At 39.4% G+C, this 15,019-nt stretch overlaps 1 protein-coding gene across 1 annotated transcript in view; it reads right to left on the bottom strand.

Annotated features, from left to right (window-relative positions):
• tmem94 (transmembrane protein 94) overlaps positions 1-15,019 on the bottom strand; it is a 51,142-nt gene that overhangs the window by 26,906 nt on the left and 9,217 nt on the right. Inside the window, exons 3-10 of the mRNA XM_008289362.1 lie at positions 13,600-13,719; positions 11,466-11,593; positions 10,436-10,572; positions 7,842-8,047; positions 5,166-5,317; positions 2,314-2,416; positions 2,118-2,204; positions 1,769-1,885 (exon numbers count right to left, since the gene is read on the bottom strand). Coding sequence (XP_008287584.1) covers positions 1,769-1,885; positions 2,118-2,204; positions 2,314-2,416; positions 5,166-5,317; positions 7,842-8,047; positions 10,436-10,572; positions 11,466-11,593; positions 13,600-13,719 — 1,050 coding nt within the window. The remainder of the gene's footprint in view (positions 1-1,768; positions 1,886-2,117; positions 2,205-2,313; positions 2,417-5,165; positions 5,318-7,841; positions 8,048-10,435; positions 10,573-11,465; positions 11,594-13,599; positions 13,720-15,019) is intronic.

The following is a 15,019-nucleotide window of genomic DNA, read 5'->3' as shown; positions in this document are numbered from 1 at the left end:
TAGGGGTGCCACTCAGTTGTAAATGTTGCAGACACGAGAGAAGATGTCAAAACTGACTGAGTCAACATGGATTGGTAGAGCAACGAAAATAAGAACATTGTACATCTACAGTGGCAGAATACTGGCATTTGAGTTTGCATTATCAGCATGTTATATGTAAGATTTTGTTATACATTATCTTTGGCACAAATTAATTTGCTGTGTAAACCCAGCATACCAGAATCAGGCATACTAATCATATTTGTACTTGTAGTTACATTTCTAAATGTAAATTATGTGAAAGTACGATCCATAGACTCTAGAACTCGCAAGATGGACAACATGACAGCTTCCCAGAAGTGAAGCAAAAATATCTCAGAAGTGGATGCTGCCTTCTTGTACTGGTGCTGCACAGTAGTGACCAGTCAGCAGAGACAGAGGTATCAAGGTCCTTCCTCCTGTCCAAGTCAACTGTGAGCAATATTGTAGCTTCATTTTTTTTTTTTCATTTTTCAATGAAAGAAAGCAATGAGATGTTGTCCATCTTTGATTTGCAGTCTTTGACATCCAGACATCAACAGATATTTGATGTCCTCCGTACTCTGTTATGCTCTACCAAAGTCTGTACTCTGTAGCGCTGCATCGCTTGAAAATTAAACATCCTTAAATTAAATACATGCTAAATCCAACCATGGTCAAAAAAGTCAAGTATGGTCTTAAACACTCCTTGATTGCCTCACCTACATAAAGCAAGTGTCAAAATCTTACCAATAATATAAACTGAGGCTGAAGTCCTTCATTTGTAGGACAGTTAAACAATAGAGGTCAATACCATGATGTTTTTATAACATTTATTAGATAATGGACAGATTAAAACTGTAAGTTCTTGTGAGTGTTATTGTATTTTGTAATATGAAATGTGTGCTTGCAAATACTGTGCATGCAACTATGTAGACTTACATATAACTGTATGAGCAGACACATATAGTGATATGTATACCGTGTATATGGTGTGTATCTATCCATCCATTATCTATACACCACTTTATCCTCTGTAGGGTTGCGGGAGGGCTGGAGCCTATCCTAGCTGACATTGGGGCGAAAGCAGAGGACACCCTGGATGGGGCACCGGTCCATTATATGGTGTGTATGTGTGAGCTATATAGTATTTCTGCGTTTGTATTGTGATTTTTGTGTCAACTCTTTCCAGCCTTGTGATTAAAGAAACACTAACAAACTAAATAAGAATCTCAAAATATGGATGTAAACACCCGTATTCAGTCCAATTTCTATCCTCATAGTTACAGTTTCAATACAAAAACCAGTGTGCTGGACTTGCACAGGTTCCCTGCATGAGGTCAGGCTTAGCACAGGTTTCGTCAGAATGGCTTATATCACCGACATGTGAAATACTGTTTGACTTAAGAATGTAATACAAACATGGCATCTCTGTTTAGTTAATGTTCATTCAGGTTAATACAGCCTCCTGTGGAAACCCCTTCCATACATTCTAATAACTGTACTACAGTTTTTAAACTCCTGAACATCCCCAACATACCACATTTAAGAATACTGACTAAAACATCAGTCTAATTTTACAGTATGTTTCTCTTATATCAGATAAAACATGAAACACAAAAACCTCTGTGTCAATAATTAAAACTGGTTCTTCTGCAAGTTCATGTCACATTTATGTGTGTGTTCCTGTATGTGCACAACTATCTTTGTAAAAACAACTTGAAGCTTTAGAACAGTGGAGTGAGTGCGTGTGCATGTGCGTGTCCCTCACCAGGCCAGCTGGTGACGCACGGCTGAACTCTGCGAGGACCCTGGCCTCTCCGAAGGCATTCACCAGCACCCACATGACAGGGAAGAGCAAGGGCAAGATGGGCAGAACACCCATCAGCTGCAAATGCAATTTTACACTTACATCTCTGTCAAGTCATCTCCTCTGTGCAACCCAGTATTACCAACATTAAACAGAAGAGAAGTTTGTGGTCTTCTCAGTGCATCCTAATTTAAAGGTTGCTGACTGTGTTGATACACATCACTAATGCAAACCAAGAAAATAAATGGCAAAGTACTGCACACACGATTGTGATTTTTAGCTCTAAACATACAGTTTTAAATGATTTTACCTGAAGTTGAAAGAAATTGTAGCAGACGGGTGTGAGGTTGGGGGCATCACAAAAATACCGGATGGTATTCACCAGCAGGAATGCCACCTAAAGGAGAGTAGCACAAATATGCGTAAGTGGCAAAACGGCAGGCATTGCATCTGTGATTCCAAATACACTGTAGAAACAATTTAGGAAGTCCACAGAAACTGCTCACCAGCACAACAGGACAGACTAGCTTGGTGATGACCGACTGCACTGTAAACCTCTCATTATCGAGCACTGTGATTGGCCGAGACAGTGCCAGCTCTAAACTGTTCCTGTAAAAAAATAAAATAAAAATCAATAAATAAACAAATAAATTTACAAAAATACATTTTATTATACCAAAGTTTGACAAGTTATCTTTTTTCTCTCCCTCCCAGAATGAGCTGATAACATCTAGGTGTTGCTTCAGACTACGTAAATACTAGAAAAAGAATGAAAGACTCATGTATACCTTATTTTCATGTTAAATATGTACCATGCAAACATTTCTTATTTGTATTGCAGGCAATAAGGCCTGGGGGGTGCGCAATAACAAAAAATATCACTTATTACACAAAAAGTTAACCATATGTATACACTCACAGAACCCTTTATTAGGAACATCTGTACCCCTGCTTGTTGTTACAATTATCCAATCATATGGCAGCAGTGCAATGCATAAATTCCTGCAGATAGAGGTTCAAAGCTTTGGTTAATGTTCACTTTAAACTTTAGAATGAGGAAAAATGTGATCTCAATAACTTTGGACAGCTAAAGAAGTAGAAATGGAGCACAGTATGATTCATTACCATTTCTGCTCAGACTGCAGATGACAGGCTCATAATGTGGCATCAATAGCATGAATCTATGGACCCAACCTGCTTTACGTCAAAAGTCCAGGGGCCTCATTTATCATCAGTGTGTACGCACAGATGTGTGCGTAATGAGTGTGTACAAACATTCCCACGCCAGTTATAGAATTTATCAACTTGTACTTATACTTAGGAATGTGCGTAACTATACACACAACTCTGACCATGCTTATGCACATAAACTAGCGGTAGAATAGTGAAACTACAAACAGAAAGCATTCAGGGATTTTGACCACCATTCCAGCGTGAGGTTGGAGACACATGCGGCATTTCCCAGCCGTCACTGAGCAGGATCATTCCAGTAGTGTTGGATGCCATAACTCCCCTGGCCCCAACCTACATCCAGTTCCCTTACAGCCGTCACCAAAGAGCCCAAATCAAACGGGGACTTCACACTATCGCTGCATTCCCAAACGTAAATGGAGCCATAGAATGCACCCACATTGCATTCAAAGCAGCATCACTGAACAAATTTAATTCTGTTAATAGAAAAGGGTTTCATTCAGTCAACGTACAAATAATTTGCGATGCACATTTGTCGCTATCAAATGTTGTTGTCCGGTGGCCTGGAGGAACGCATAACTCATTTATTGTGCAGAACAGCTCTGTGTGTGGGTCTCCAAGCAGGAGCTGTTGAAGATGGATGGCTCAGTGGTGAGTGTTACAAAGTGTGGAAATGTTTTAGCTGGACTTAGATTGGTTATTAAAACATGTCATCTGTAGGTGATCAGGGTTATCCACTGTGCGAACGTTGGGCGTAAATTTGTCCTCCGGTTGCAGTCATTTCTCTTTTATGAGCTGTGATGCGGTTTTTGGGGACTGAACCTAACATCAAACCACTTTTTAATTTTTTTTTTTTCCAAATTCCTGCCAGCAATTTCTCCTCTGACCCAACAGCAATAACTGCGGTGATTATCTTGTCCCATGCAGTCATTTTTTCCTTTTGTTGCCTATCCCAACATTTCATGCGCCGAACAATTGTTTCTGGTTAGCTTTAACCTTGCTGACAAGTACCTTCATTTCAGTTTCCAAAAATTTCCTCTTTATCGCCCCCTTTGCCATGATGATGAAAGCTGAGGGGGAAAAATATTTCCTTGTTTTATAAAGAGGCGTGTTGTTGACGTATATGGTCAATTGGAGGCGTTTCTGAAGGCAAATGATCCCGACAGTGCACGAGCATGGTGGTTAAGAACAAGTAGGATTTACCAACACTGATGACTTAATGATGTGTGTATGACCCACGTATGCATGTTTGATAAATGCTGATTTTTTTTTTTTGTACTTACACACACTCTAAATTTCATTCGTAAGACAGAATTTAGATCCTTTTCTAAACACTGATGATAAATGAGGCCCCAGGTTTCTGATGGTGTGATGGTCTAAAGAAAGTTTTCTTGGCACATTCTGTGCCCCTTAATGACGTCAGTCATGATTTCTATGCCATAGCGTGTTTGAAAATTGTTGTTGACAATGTCCATCCCTTTAATCGTCACAGTTCACCATCTTCTAATGGCTCATTACAGCAGCAGTTTGCACCATGTCACAAAAGAAAAGTCATCTCAAACTGATTTCATGAAACAGGCAATGAGTTCACCGGATTGTAGTGATATCCTCAGTTAACTGATCTAAATCCTGTAGGTCTTTGGGATGTGGCAACATGAACGTACAGCTGAAAAACCTGCAGAAATTATGTGATACAGTGTTGCAATGATGGAATGTTTCCAGCTTCTTGTGGACTACATGACACCAACAACTGAGGCTATTCAGTTAGCTAAAAGAGTTCCAACCCAATACTTGTATGGTGTTCCTAATATAGTGCTCACAGTGTTTACTTACACTCCAATACGCTAACAGGCTCCACTCTAACAATACAAAAAGGTACAGTATTGCTCAAACAATAAAAGTACAAAGACAATGTCAAATTATCAACAGTTTATAAAAAAAAAAAACTACATGACAAAACATATTTAAAAATGACCCAAAAGAATGAAAAAAATAAGTGTTAGACTGGGTATATAATCCACAAACAGTCATTTTTAAAACTCTGCATACACATACATTATATTTTAAATAAACAAATGTATATGATGGTTAAGGATACTGATAAAGGTCAGACATTTTGCTTAAAAAAAAAAGACTGACCAGGATCTAACATGACCAAGTCTCCTACCTGACAGTGTCTAGTATTGGAGTCCGGACCACTCTGAAGAGACGGTGTTGCTGAGGGCTCTGGGGTCCTCTCTTCTCATTGGCCCGTGGGGAAGGAGGAGGAGAAAATGGAGGGAATAAATCTCCTGGTTCCAACACGATGTGCTCGTCATCCTGAGGAGGGAAAAAGATAAAACACAGATAAGCAGTCCAGCAAATTTAGTATTTAGTACGGCCTATTCTGTACCAGATGATCAGAATTGGACACACACTACTGACAGCAGCAGCGCGTTGAGACGAGATGGTTTATGTTTGGTCGGAGGATCTGGGGTTCTTGCCTTACTGGTTATACCTCTGATGCTGTTTTAATTCGAGGTTGATTAAAACAAGTATGTGCTGTTAGGAACCCACTTAATGAGTGTACAGTGCACCAGACTACTGTCCTTTAACATTTAAGCTGACTCATCATGCAGATGTTACTTTCACATCTTACTTATTTAATTCTTGCGGTGGCATTGCTTTTTAACTTCAGAAGCCTGAGTAAAAGGCAAAAGTAATGCACCATGCCCATGTTTCTGTCAATTAGTTTTTATACCCTTTAGCTCTAAGCAACAACATGATAAAGTAAACTAAATATATGTATTTGATGACGACACTGTCAGCTTAAGCTGCATCTGGCTATACGTGAATAATTATGGGGGTATTATTGTAGGAAAGCTATTTGTAAATGTGTATGGTGAGTGGTGTGTCTGTATCTTAATCTGTGTGTCCATAGTGACATTTGTAAATGTGTAGAAGAATTTGGAAATGGGTACTGAGATTTGTCAATGCAAACTGGAATCTGCAAAGGCTGCGTACCGCTCTGCTGCTATGGTATAGTCACAGTGGGCACCTTCTCCTCTTAGAAGACAGAGGGAAGAAAGCTAACCACTAGCAGCAAATAGCCCCGTGCAACCGTGTCAATAATTGTTTAATACTATGCACTTTAACTTTATATTTCTATATCATTATCATATTGCAACATTGCGTTAAAAAAGGCAAATGTTGTTTACCCATTGGTTATTTGTAGATCCAAATGCCTGTCTCATTGTTAGTAGCCATCCTCTATTACCCAGAAGAAAACTTCCTCAACTAATAAGACCAGCTCTATGTTTCATGCCTGTACTTCTAGATTTGACTGCCAAATTATGAGACTTACTATCTGTTACCCTTAAAGAGAATGTTCTGCCCCAGTGTCGTGTGTCCTCAAAGACACTGGGGCATAGCGCCGCCTGATGGCTTGCAAACTGCATAACTCTTGAGGTACAGAGCGGTATGCAGCCTGTGAGCCTGAGCTCAGGACACAGAAACCCTGAAGTTAGAGATCCAGATCTGTTATGGCAGAAGTGCAGCAAAAGTCACGTATAACAAGACAGCCAGGTGTGAGGCCCGTTGGACTTGTAACTGGTGATTTGTCTGTATTTCCAGCACTTGGAGCAAAGTACTTAAGACTTTTCATCTATTTGTATGCATTTATAGATGAACGTCTCACTGTTTTTAAACAAAACTGTATTCTGTCTGATCATTTTTAAATAACATTTGAATTTACAAGAATGGATTAAGAAACAATAAAAGAAATCAAGAAAAAAAATGTGGTAGTCAATAACAATTGCTTTTTTAGATCAAGCAGAGGGAAAAAATTATGGAATCACAATTTCTTAAAGCCAGAAAGTTGACTTTTGTTTTGTGGCATGATCTGCTTTTTTTTTCTACAAAATTAAACAACTGAATGAACATCCTCCAAGACTGGTGATTCCATAATTTTTGCCAGGCGTTGAAGAATGGGAGGCAGAGCCTTCAGTTATCAGGGGGTTTGGTTCCTTCCCACCATTGCTGACTGCTTACTCATAGGAAATTCAAAGGCAACTTTGGATTGTTGGGTTCTCTGTTCTTTGTTTAAATTTTGTGAGGTCTTCACCTTATTATGGGAAGTGCTATGAGATGACATATGTTGTGATGTGAATGGGTGCCATATTAAAAAAGTTAAATTGAATTGAATACTGTACCCCCTTTAGCAAATCCAAATATCATTATTTAAACAATTTCTACAGTTATGAACTTGTTAAAGCCTTCTTTGAAAAGGACTACCTTAACTGCATGGTCATTCTGGAGGCTGTTGTTGGGTGGTGCTGTTGAATTGTACGACATGATACAGATGGGTGTTCTGGGTGGGTCTGATATTTAAAGTCACTGGTACCATCACTCCAAATAATAGAAACAGCAGACAGCTAAACCAATCGACAGGAGTGCAGATTTTAAAATGACCATAGAGTTGGATAAACACTTCTATATTAAGACAGTTACAACTAAAACTGAACATCACAACTTTCATGGAGAAAGGGCGTTTTTGCAGAACTTGTATTAGACCAAGCTATTAGGGCAAGCTCAGTGTATATAATAATCTGCCAAATAAGTGTGCATGCTAGAAGGACCAAGAATGGCAAGTTTTCTGTGACTGTGTGCACATCTTTGGACCAATAACTAAATATTATCCGTCTGTGCCAATACCAGTTCTGGAATTTGGTACATTGACATCTAACACAAATTAGTATCTTAGTCAAATAACTATGTTTTTTTCTTATATATTTCTTAGATAATAACTTCCCAAAAAATATTATTACAGTGCATCATACAGTGTTCCAGCTACACACCGACTCACCTTAATGCCTCTTAGTGATGCAAATGCCTCTTGGCCAGGTCTCAGAGCAATGATGTCTCCTTCCACCAGCAGGCTAACAGGCAGGTTAACCAACTGAGAGTCACGATAGGTCCAATGAAGGGACCATGAAGGGGACGAGGGTGTGTACAGGTCAGGGTAAAGAGATGGAGGCCACCGCACTTCACCCATACAGCCTGACAGGTAATCTGGGATGATGCACAAAGAAAGTGGATATGCAGTTAGAAAATGGGGCCGGGGAGAATGACTAACAAAAAAAAAGATATTCTTCAGAGCTTGTCAGCAAGGAACACGTTTTGAACTTTTAGGAGAAATTCTGGACCCCATCATTGAACTGATCAATGCTAGACACAGTATAACAATACTACTTTTTCCACAGTGAGAATGAAAAGTTTGAACAGCACTCTGGCAGCTGGTGGATAAAGTTGGCATAGCACAGTCTCACTGATGTCAGCAAAAAAATGCTTTGATCAGCCCTATTACCACTTGAGACTTTCCTTGCGATGACATTGAATTTTACAAGCAATATTGTACACCACATACAATATACACTGAACAAAAATATAAATGCAACACTTTTGTTTTTGCTCCCATTTTCCATGAGCTGAACTCAAAGATCTGAGACTTTTTCTATGGACACAAAAAGCCTATTTCTTTCAAATAGTGTTCACAAATTTAGTCTAAATCAGTGTTAGTGAGCACTTCTCCTTTGTCAAGATAATCCATCCACCTCACAGGTGTGGCATATCAAGATGCTGATTCGACAGCAGGATTATTGCACAGGTGTGCCGTAGGCTGGCCACAATAAAAGGCCACTGGAAATGTGCAGTTCTATTACACAGCACAATGTCACAGATGTCACAAGTTTTGAGGAAGTGTGCAATTGGCATGCTGACTGCAGGAATGTCCACCAGAGCTGCTGCCCGTGAACTGAATGTTTTTTTTTCTCTACTATAAGCTGTATCCAAAGGCGTTTCAGGGAATTTGGCAGTATATCCAACCAGCCTCACAACCACAGACCATGTGTAACCACACCAGCCCAGGACCTCCACATCCAGCATCTTTACCTCCAAGATCCTCTGAGACGATCCACCTGGACAGCTGCTGCACCAATCGGTTTGCATAGCCAAAGAATTTCTGCACTAACTATCACAAACCGTCTCAGGGAAGCTCATCGTCATCCTCATCAGAGTCTTGACCTGACTGCAGTTTGTCATCGTCACCAACTTGAGTGGACAAACACTCACATTCAATGGCGTCTGGCACTTTGGAGAGGTTTTACCTTCACGGATGAATCCTGTTTTCATTGTACAGGGCAGATGGCAGACAGCATGTATGGCACTGTGTGGGTGATCAGTTTGCTGATGTCAACATTGTGAATCAAGTGGTCCATGGCGGCGGTGGGGTTATGGTGTGGGCAGGCGTATGTTATGTACAACAAACACAGGTGCATTTTACAGATGGCATTTTGAATGCACAAAGATACCGTGACAAGATCCCAAGGCCCATTGTTGTGCCATTCCTCCACGACCATCACCTCATGTTGCAGCATGATAATGCACAGCCCCATGTTGCAAGGATCTGTACACAACTCCTAGACTCTCAAAACATCCCAGTTTTTGCATGGCCAGCATACGCACCGGACATGACAACGACTGAGCATTTTTGGGATGCTCTGGATCGGCATATATGACAGCATGTTTCAGTTCCTGCCAATATCCAGCAACTTGGCACAGCCATTGACAAATGGTGGTCACACCAGATACTGACTAGTTTTTTAAAATTAATCGGCCCATTAATCGGTTATCAGAGCTTTTTTTTTTTTTTTTTTGAAATATCTCAGAATCGGCATCGGCCTCAAAAAGTCCACATTGGTCAGGCCCTAATTAGAACCGTCACCTCACAGCTAGAAGATGCCGGGTTCGTCCTGGTTACGACGGCTGGGAAAATTCTGTGTGGAGTCTCCATGTTCTCTCTGTGCAGCGTGGGCTCTCTCCGGGTTCTCCCATATTCCTCCCACAGTCCAAAAACATGCTGAGGTTAATTGGTGATTCTAAATTGTCCGTAGGTGTAAATGTGAGTGTGCTTGGCTGTCTGTCTCTAAGTGTAGCCCTGCGATAGACTGGTTACCTGTCCAGTTGAACCCGCCTTCACCCTGAATCCTGCTGGGATAGATTCCCCCTCCCAAGATCCAAGTGAGGATTAAGGTGTATAGATAATGGATGGATGGATGTTGGGATATTTCTATTTTGTTGTTGTTTGGTCATAAAGTAGTGAGAATAATTAGCAGTTAAAAAAGGATTGAAAAGTAGCACCTGAAATCAAAATCAAACAATCAGTGATGCCAGTAAGAATACCTGGGACATGACCTTGGCCATGTTAAATGTTTGTTAACCAACCGCTTTTTGTTTTAGTGAACTGTGGACCCAGGACGCAAAATTTGTGTACTTTTATGAAGGCTAAAAAAACAGACAATAATCTATGTCCTGTGGATGTTGCCAAAAATAACGTACAACACGTACAAATTTCATAACTGTTCTGCATTTCCAGTGGTGAGTGGAAAAAGCTGGACTCACCACTGAGTTGTGTGATGATGCCTTTGAGGCGTCGCACCATCTCGCTTTTCTTCAGCCTTTCCTGACGTCCAACCAGCAGCAGGTTCAGCAGGAAGAGGAGAAGGAGAGCTGCAGCGTTCATCAGCTCTATACCAGAGCTGTGGAGTTGAAAAAAAAGAGTAACAACAAATCAAGGTAAAAAAAAACAAAACAAAACAAAAAAACACCTCAATCAGTCTACTGCTAGGGACGTTAATGATTAATTAATAATTGATACATTGCAGTTTATAATTTAACCATTTAACCGGTAAGGCAGAAGAAGAGACATGTATGTCACGCCAGTGGAGACATTTAGAACATTTTATAGGTATTAACTTTATTTGTTCTTCAAATTTGTAATGCAACTGATCTGATTTTGCAGTAGGAACATTAAATGTCTGTGATTAGAAGCAATTTTATCAGCTTATGGAATAATACCCATTCATTTTAACAATGAATTGATTATTGGTTGCCAATGTGGCCAACGATCAGTTAAGGAAACCATTTAAAATTTGCATCTAGTTATTATACATATGTAACACCTGTACACGAAAGAAAATGGCACAGGCAAGTGTAAAAATCCTGGCATACAGCAAAGCAACAATAACTGGGTGTTTATATAGCTCAGAATCCTTGATTTCTCTCCTCAGTTTTTATATGCTGATGATTGTTTATCATAAGAATAATCAGGTCGAGAAAAGTTGACAGAAACACCTTTTTAGCTTGTTCTTTCAATATTTTACATCAGAATGTGATGTTTTTTGTTTTTCTTTTACATATGCCCTGTTTAGACTAGTTTCCCCAAATGTTTCACATTAAACTGGATAATGTAGCTTTAGACATAATAGCAGTGGTGGTAAAATTGTCTCTAAGCATAGGAAACATGATCGTACAACATATTTTTTTTTAAAAAAAAGACAAGTTTTAAAGAAGATTTGAAACACTGCTATTGATGCTGCATGAACAGTATCACCCACATTCCAGTACAGGTTGCTATAAACAGGTCACCTACCTGCCCTTTGGCTGGCTGCCATGGCAACAGAAGAGTCCCAGCACCACCAGTAGGGTGAGGGCAGCTCCCGGCCAATGGAGACAGGAGTGACGGTTGCCATGGTATAGGAAGCTACTCACCCACTGTTCCTATGGATACAAATCAAAACAACAAAAAGTAAGCCCAACAACTGCAATGCGTTATGGAGAGCAGTAAACATGTGACAGACTTATTGAAGAAATGAGGCAATGATGATGTCGGATATGATTAAGGCCATGTTAAACAGTATCTTTGTGTGTGTGTGTGTGTGTGTATGTGTGTGTGCATCTTGTGTTGCTACACATCTTCATAAGGTTGTAATGATGACAAAACTTACACTCCCCACTTTACTGACTCCGGTTTAGAACACGGGTTTAGGGTTAGGTATATAACAAATATGACTTTCAGGTCGGGGTGAAGGTTTAAGGATAATACCCGGTAGTTTCAACATGGTGTTTTTCCCATTAATATGAATATTGTGGTTTAAGGACTTTCCAAAATAAAGCATGTGAACAGCATATACCTGCAAAAAGCGCAAGGTTTCAAAAAAAAATAAAATAAAATTGCTTTTACACAATTCTTTTTAAATGTGTATATTTTCGGTCTGATTGACAGTAAACACACATTTCTGTAACTGCATGAAGGATCTCCATTCGGCTGATAGATGCTGTTCATCAATTTTAGATGTCAAAAGGGTTCCTGGTGTTTTCTTTTCCGTGGGAAACAGGTCGAAATGGCTCTTTGAGTGTTGAAGGTTGCCGACCTCTAGTCTATACCTTACTATGTTAAGCGCTGTGAGATGACATATGTTGTAAACTGCGCTATATAAGTAAACCTGAACTGAATTTGAACTGAATTTCCCACCTCTATAACAGAGGTTGGAATTTAAATGTAAGTAAAACAGGAGAACATGCTATAGAACTGTGTTCCTGTAAATCTACAAACCTTAACTGTACAGTTATGTGTGAGCAAGAGCTGTCAGAATGATTCCAGAACAGCTAGCCAAGAGGACATTCCTGATGATAGTGATGACAGTAATGCTGATTATTCAGCTTAGATATAAAGAAATTGACACAGTAAGAGAATATAAATTGGATATCTCTTTTGTTTTTGACTGACCAATTGACATTGTAGGGAAAAGTAAATGAACTGTAGCCCCCGATGAAAATTAGCTGTAACGTGTAATAATATTTGATAGGACTAAATAGAAATATTTATGATATATTGTCTGGATAAATATATTTTTGTAATTGATATTTGAAATCATTCCCATTGAAACGATTTTGTCAGTCTTATATTGTGGACAGTCAAATATGCAGTTTGAGCTGTTGTCTTGTATTGATATCTAAAATAATGCCCATTCAGACTATTTCATCAGTAATATTTTGTACAGAGGGCAAGGTAGCTCGAGCTACTGCCAGATTTTTGGTATTGATTATTATGTTGCTTATTAACTTTGTTTATATTTTTATACAATGGACCCAAGAGTCTGAATTTTAATAATTAAAGAATGTTTGGAATTTATTTGGAGCAATTTGTTGTTCATTTTTGTTTATAAAATGTAATCCAAAATGTTTCATGTGAAGAATTAGGTCCCCTTGTGTGCTTGTTTCAAGAACAGAGTTTTTTTTTTTAAATCATGACTTTTTAAAAATAATTTTTCTTCACAACCAGCACTCCTATTCACTTAATATTCCACATATTGAATATTTGTGGGATTGTCTATGCAAGTGTCAAGTTTGAAGTGTATGGCTTTATTACTGTCCGAGATAATTGGCGTGAAAAATGCTATTAGAGGCTAAAATGTCCAATTTTTCATGAATTTTCCAACTTTGGAAGATGATTACTCAGTAACTGCAGGCAGCCTGCTTGTGGAACTTCTTGTGGAAGAAGGTCAACTATTTTACTTGATAAAAACCACAGTATTTCTCACGATGATGGAATGGAAGCCAGTTTGTAGGCACTTTCTGAGAGCTAGCCTATGGCCTAAAGCTATAGACACAACAGCCACATTAAAGGGAGATACATAATGGGAAATTATCCTTCAAAGCTTAGGCAATAGTTCTAAACTTAAGACCACTAATATAAAATTGTACGTGTAGATGCATGTGCATACTGGCACTGAGGCTCGTCTGCGTGCAGTCCTCTGGTGCTGCTCCAGCAGGCTGCTGAGCTGATCCCGTAGTTTCACCAGAGCCTGGCCAGTGGAAAGGCCCAGAGTCACAGCATTCTCCTCCTGTGACAACACATACAACAACCATGTCATAATCTGATCGACTCTTAACCCTTAAAGATAGATGGCTTAACAGTTTGTAGTTTAGCAGACATTTGTATGATTTACAATTATCATTTCCACATAATTTGAACACTGTTCTACAACGGAGACCCATTAACACAAACCATCTTTTCACAACTGAAAGCTGTATCTGTGTAGACTTTTTCACAAAAGGCATTTCTGCATAGCAAAGGAAGAAGGGCACAGGTGATTAACAATGACTACAACTGATCACAATGCATGTCCTTTAGTTCAGTTGTCCATGGGCTTATTGTTGGCATTAAGTTAAGCATGTTTTCTGCTGATGTTCAGGCTTTTCCAAGGTTGTCTTTTGTCACTGAAATTGTCTGTGGTTTCATAAACAGGATCTTAGGTCTCAATCAAGGAGGTAAGTGTCTAGTCTGGTGATCTCAGAGGTGCGCTTTTGCTCTTTGCAGATGTTCTCTCAGCTACACCACACCACGTCCTCCAAACACACTGAACCACATTGGTTGATGCCACATTGACTGATTTATATCTAATGATGTGAAACAAAGTGGTGCGAAGTTGAAAAGTGGAAGAAGTCAACAACGTCTTATGAACACATTAAACTGTAATCTTGGTAACATCAGCAACATCCCCCATGATACAAACAACACATTTGTTATCGTGTAGTACTGATGACATAGATATGTGAGGATGTATTTGCACTGGCAGCGATGAATGTTGATGTCATCCAATCAACTGTTGTGTTACTGGGTGGTGGACTGTGTGCAAAAAGTCAACTGACTAATGTGATTGGGGAGATGGATGCCGTGCACTGAGCATTCTGAACCCTAGTGCAACACGAAATTAGAGAGCAATACTGTGTGGAGACAATTCTTTAAGTTTACAGAGCTCATCTCATCTGAGGCCTTGAACTAGCAACACAATGACAGTAATCAGAGTTTTCTTATTTTCTGTGAAAAATGGAAAAAACAAGATAGAGATTGCTGATAGGACGTGTGGCCAGAAAGATATCGTAGAATCATGAAGTCACTTATATTGTTACTGCAAAGAACTCTTAAATAGGAGGCATACTTTTCAGTGTAAATCACCAAAAATAATGAAAACAAGTAAAGGCAGCTAACAGTGACACTCTGAAGCTGGAGCCTGTCAATGTTTGCCCCTTTTGCCTTCATAGATTACCTATGAACTACTGAAAAATTATCAATGCTGATGTTGATTCAGGTGGCGCAGTTGGTAGCACTGTTGCCTTGCAGCAAGAAGGTTGCTGGTTCGC

The sequence above is a fragment of the Stegastes partitus genome, unplaced genomic scaffold, assembly GCF_000690725.1.
Source record: "Stegastes partitus isolate 25-593 unplaced genomic scaffold, Stegastes_partitus-1.0.2 Scaffold609, whole genome shotgun sequence".
Classification (NCBI taxonomy): domain Eukaryota; kingdom Metazoa; phylum Chordata; class Actinopteri; family Pomacentridae; genus Stegastes; species Stegastes partitus.
This window is presented reverse-complemented; position numbering and strand designations above follow the sequence as displayed.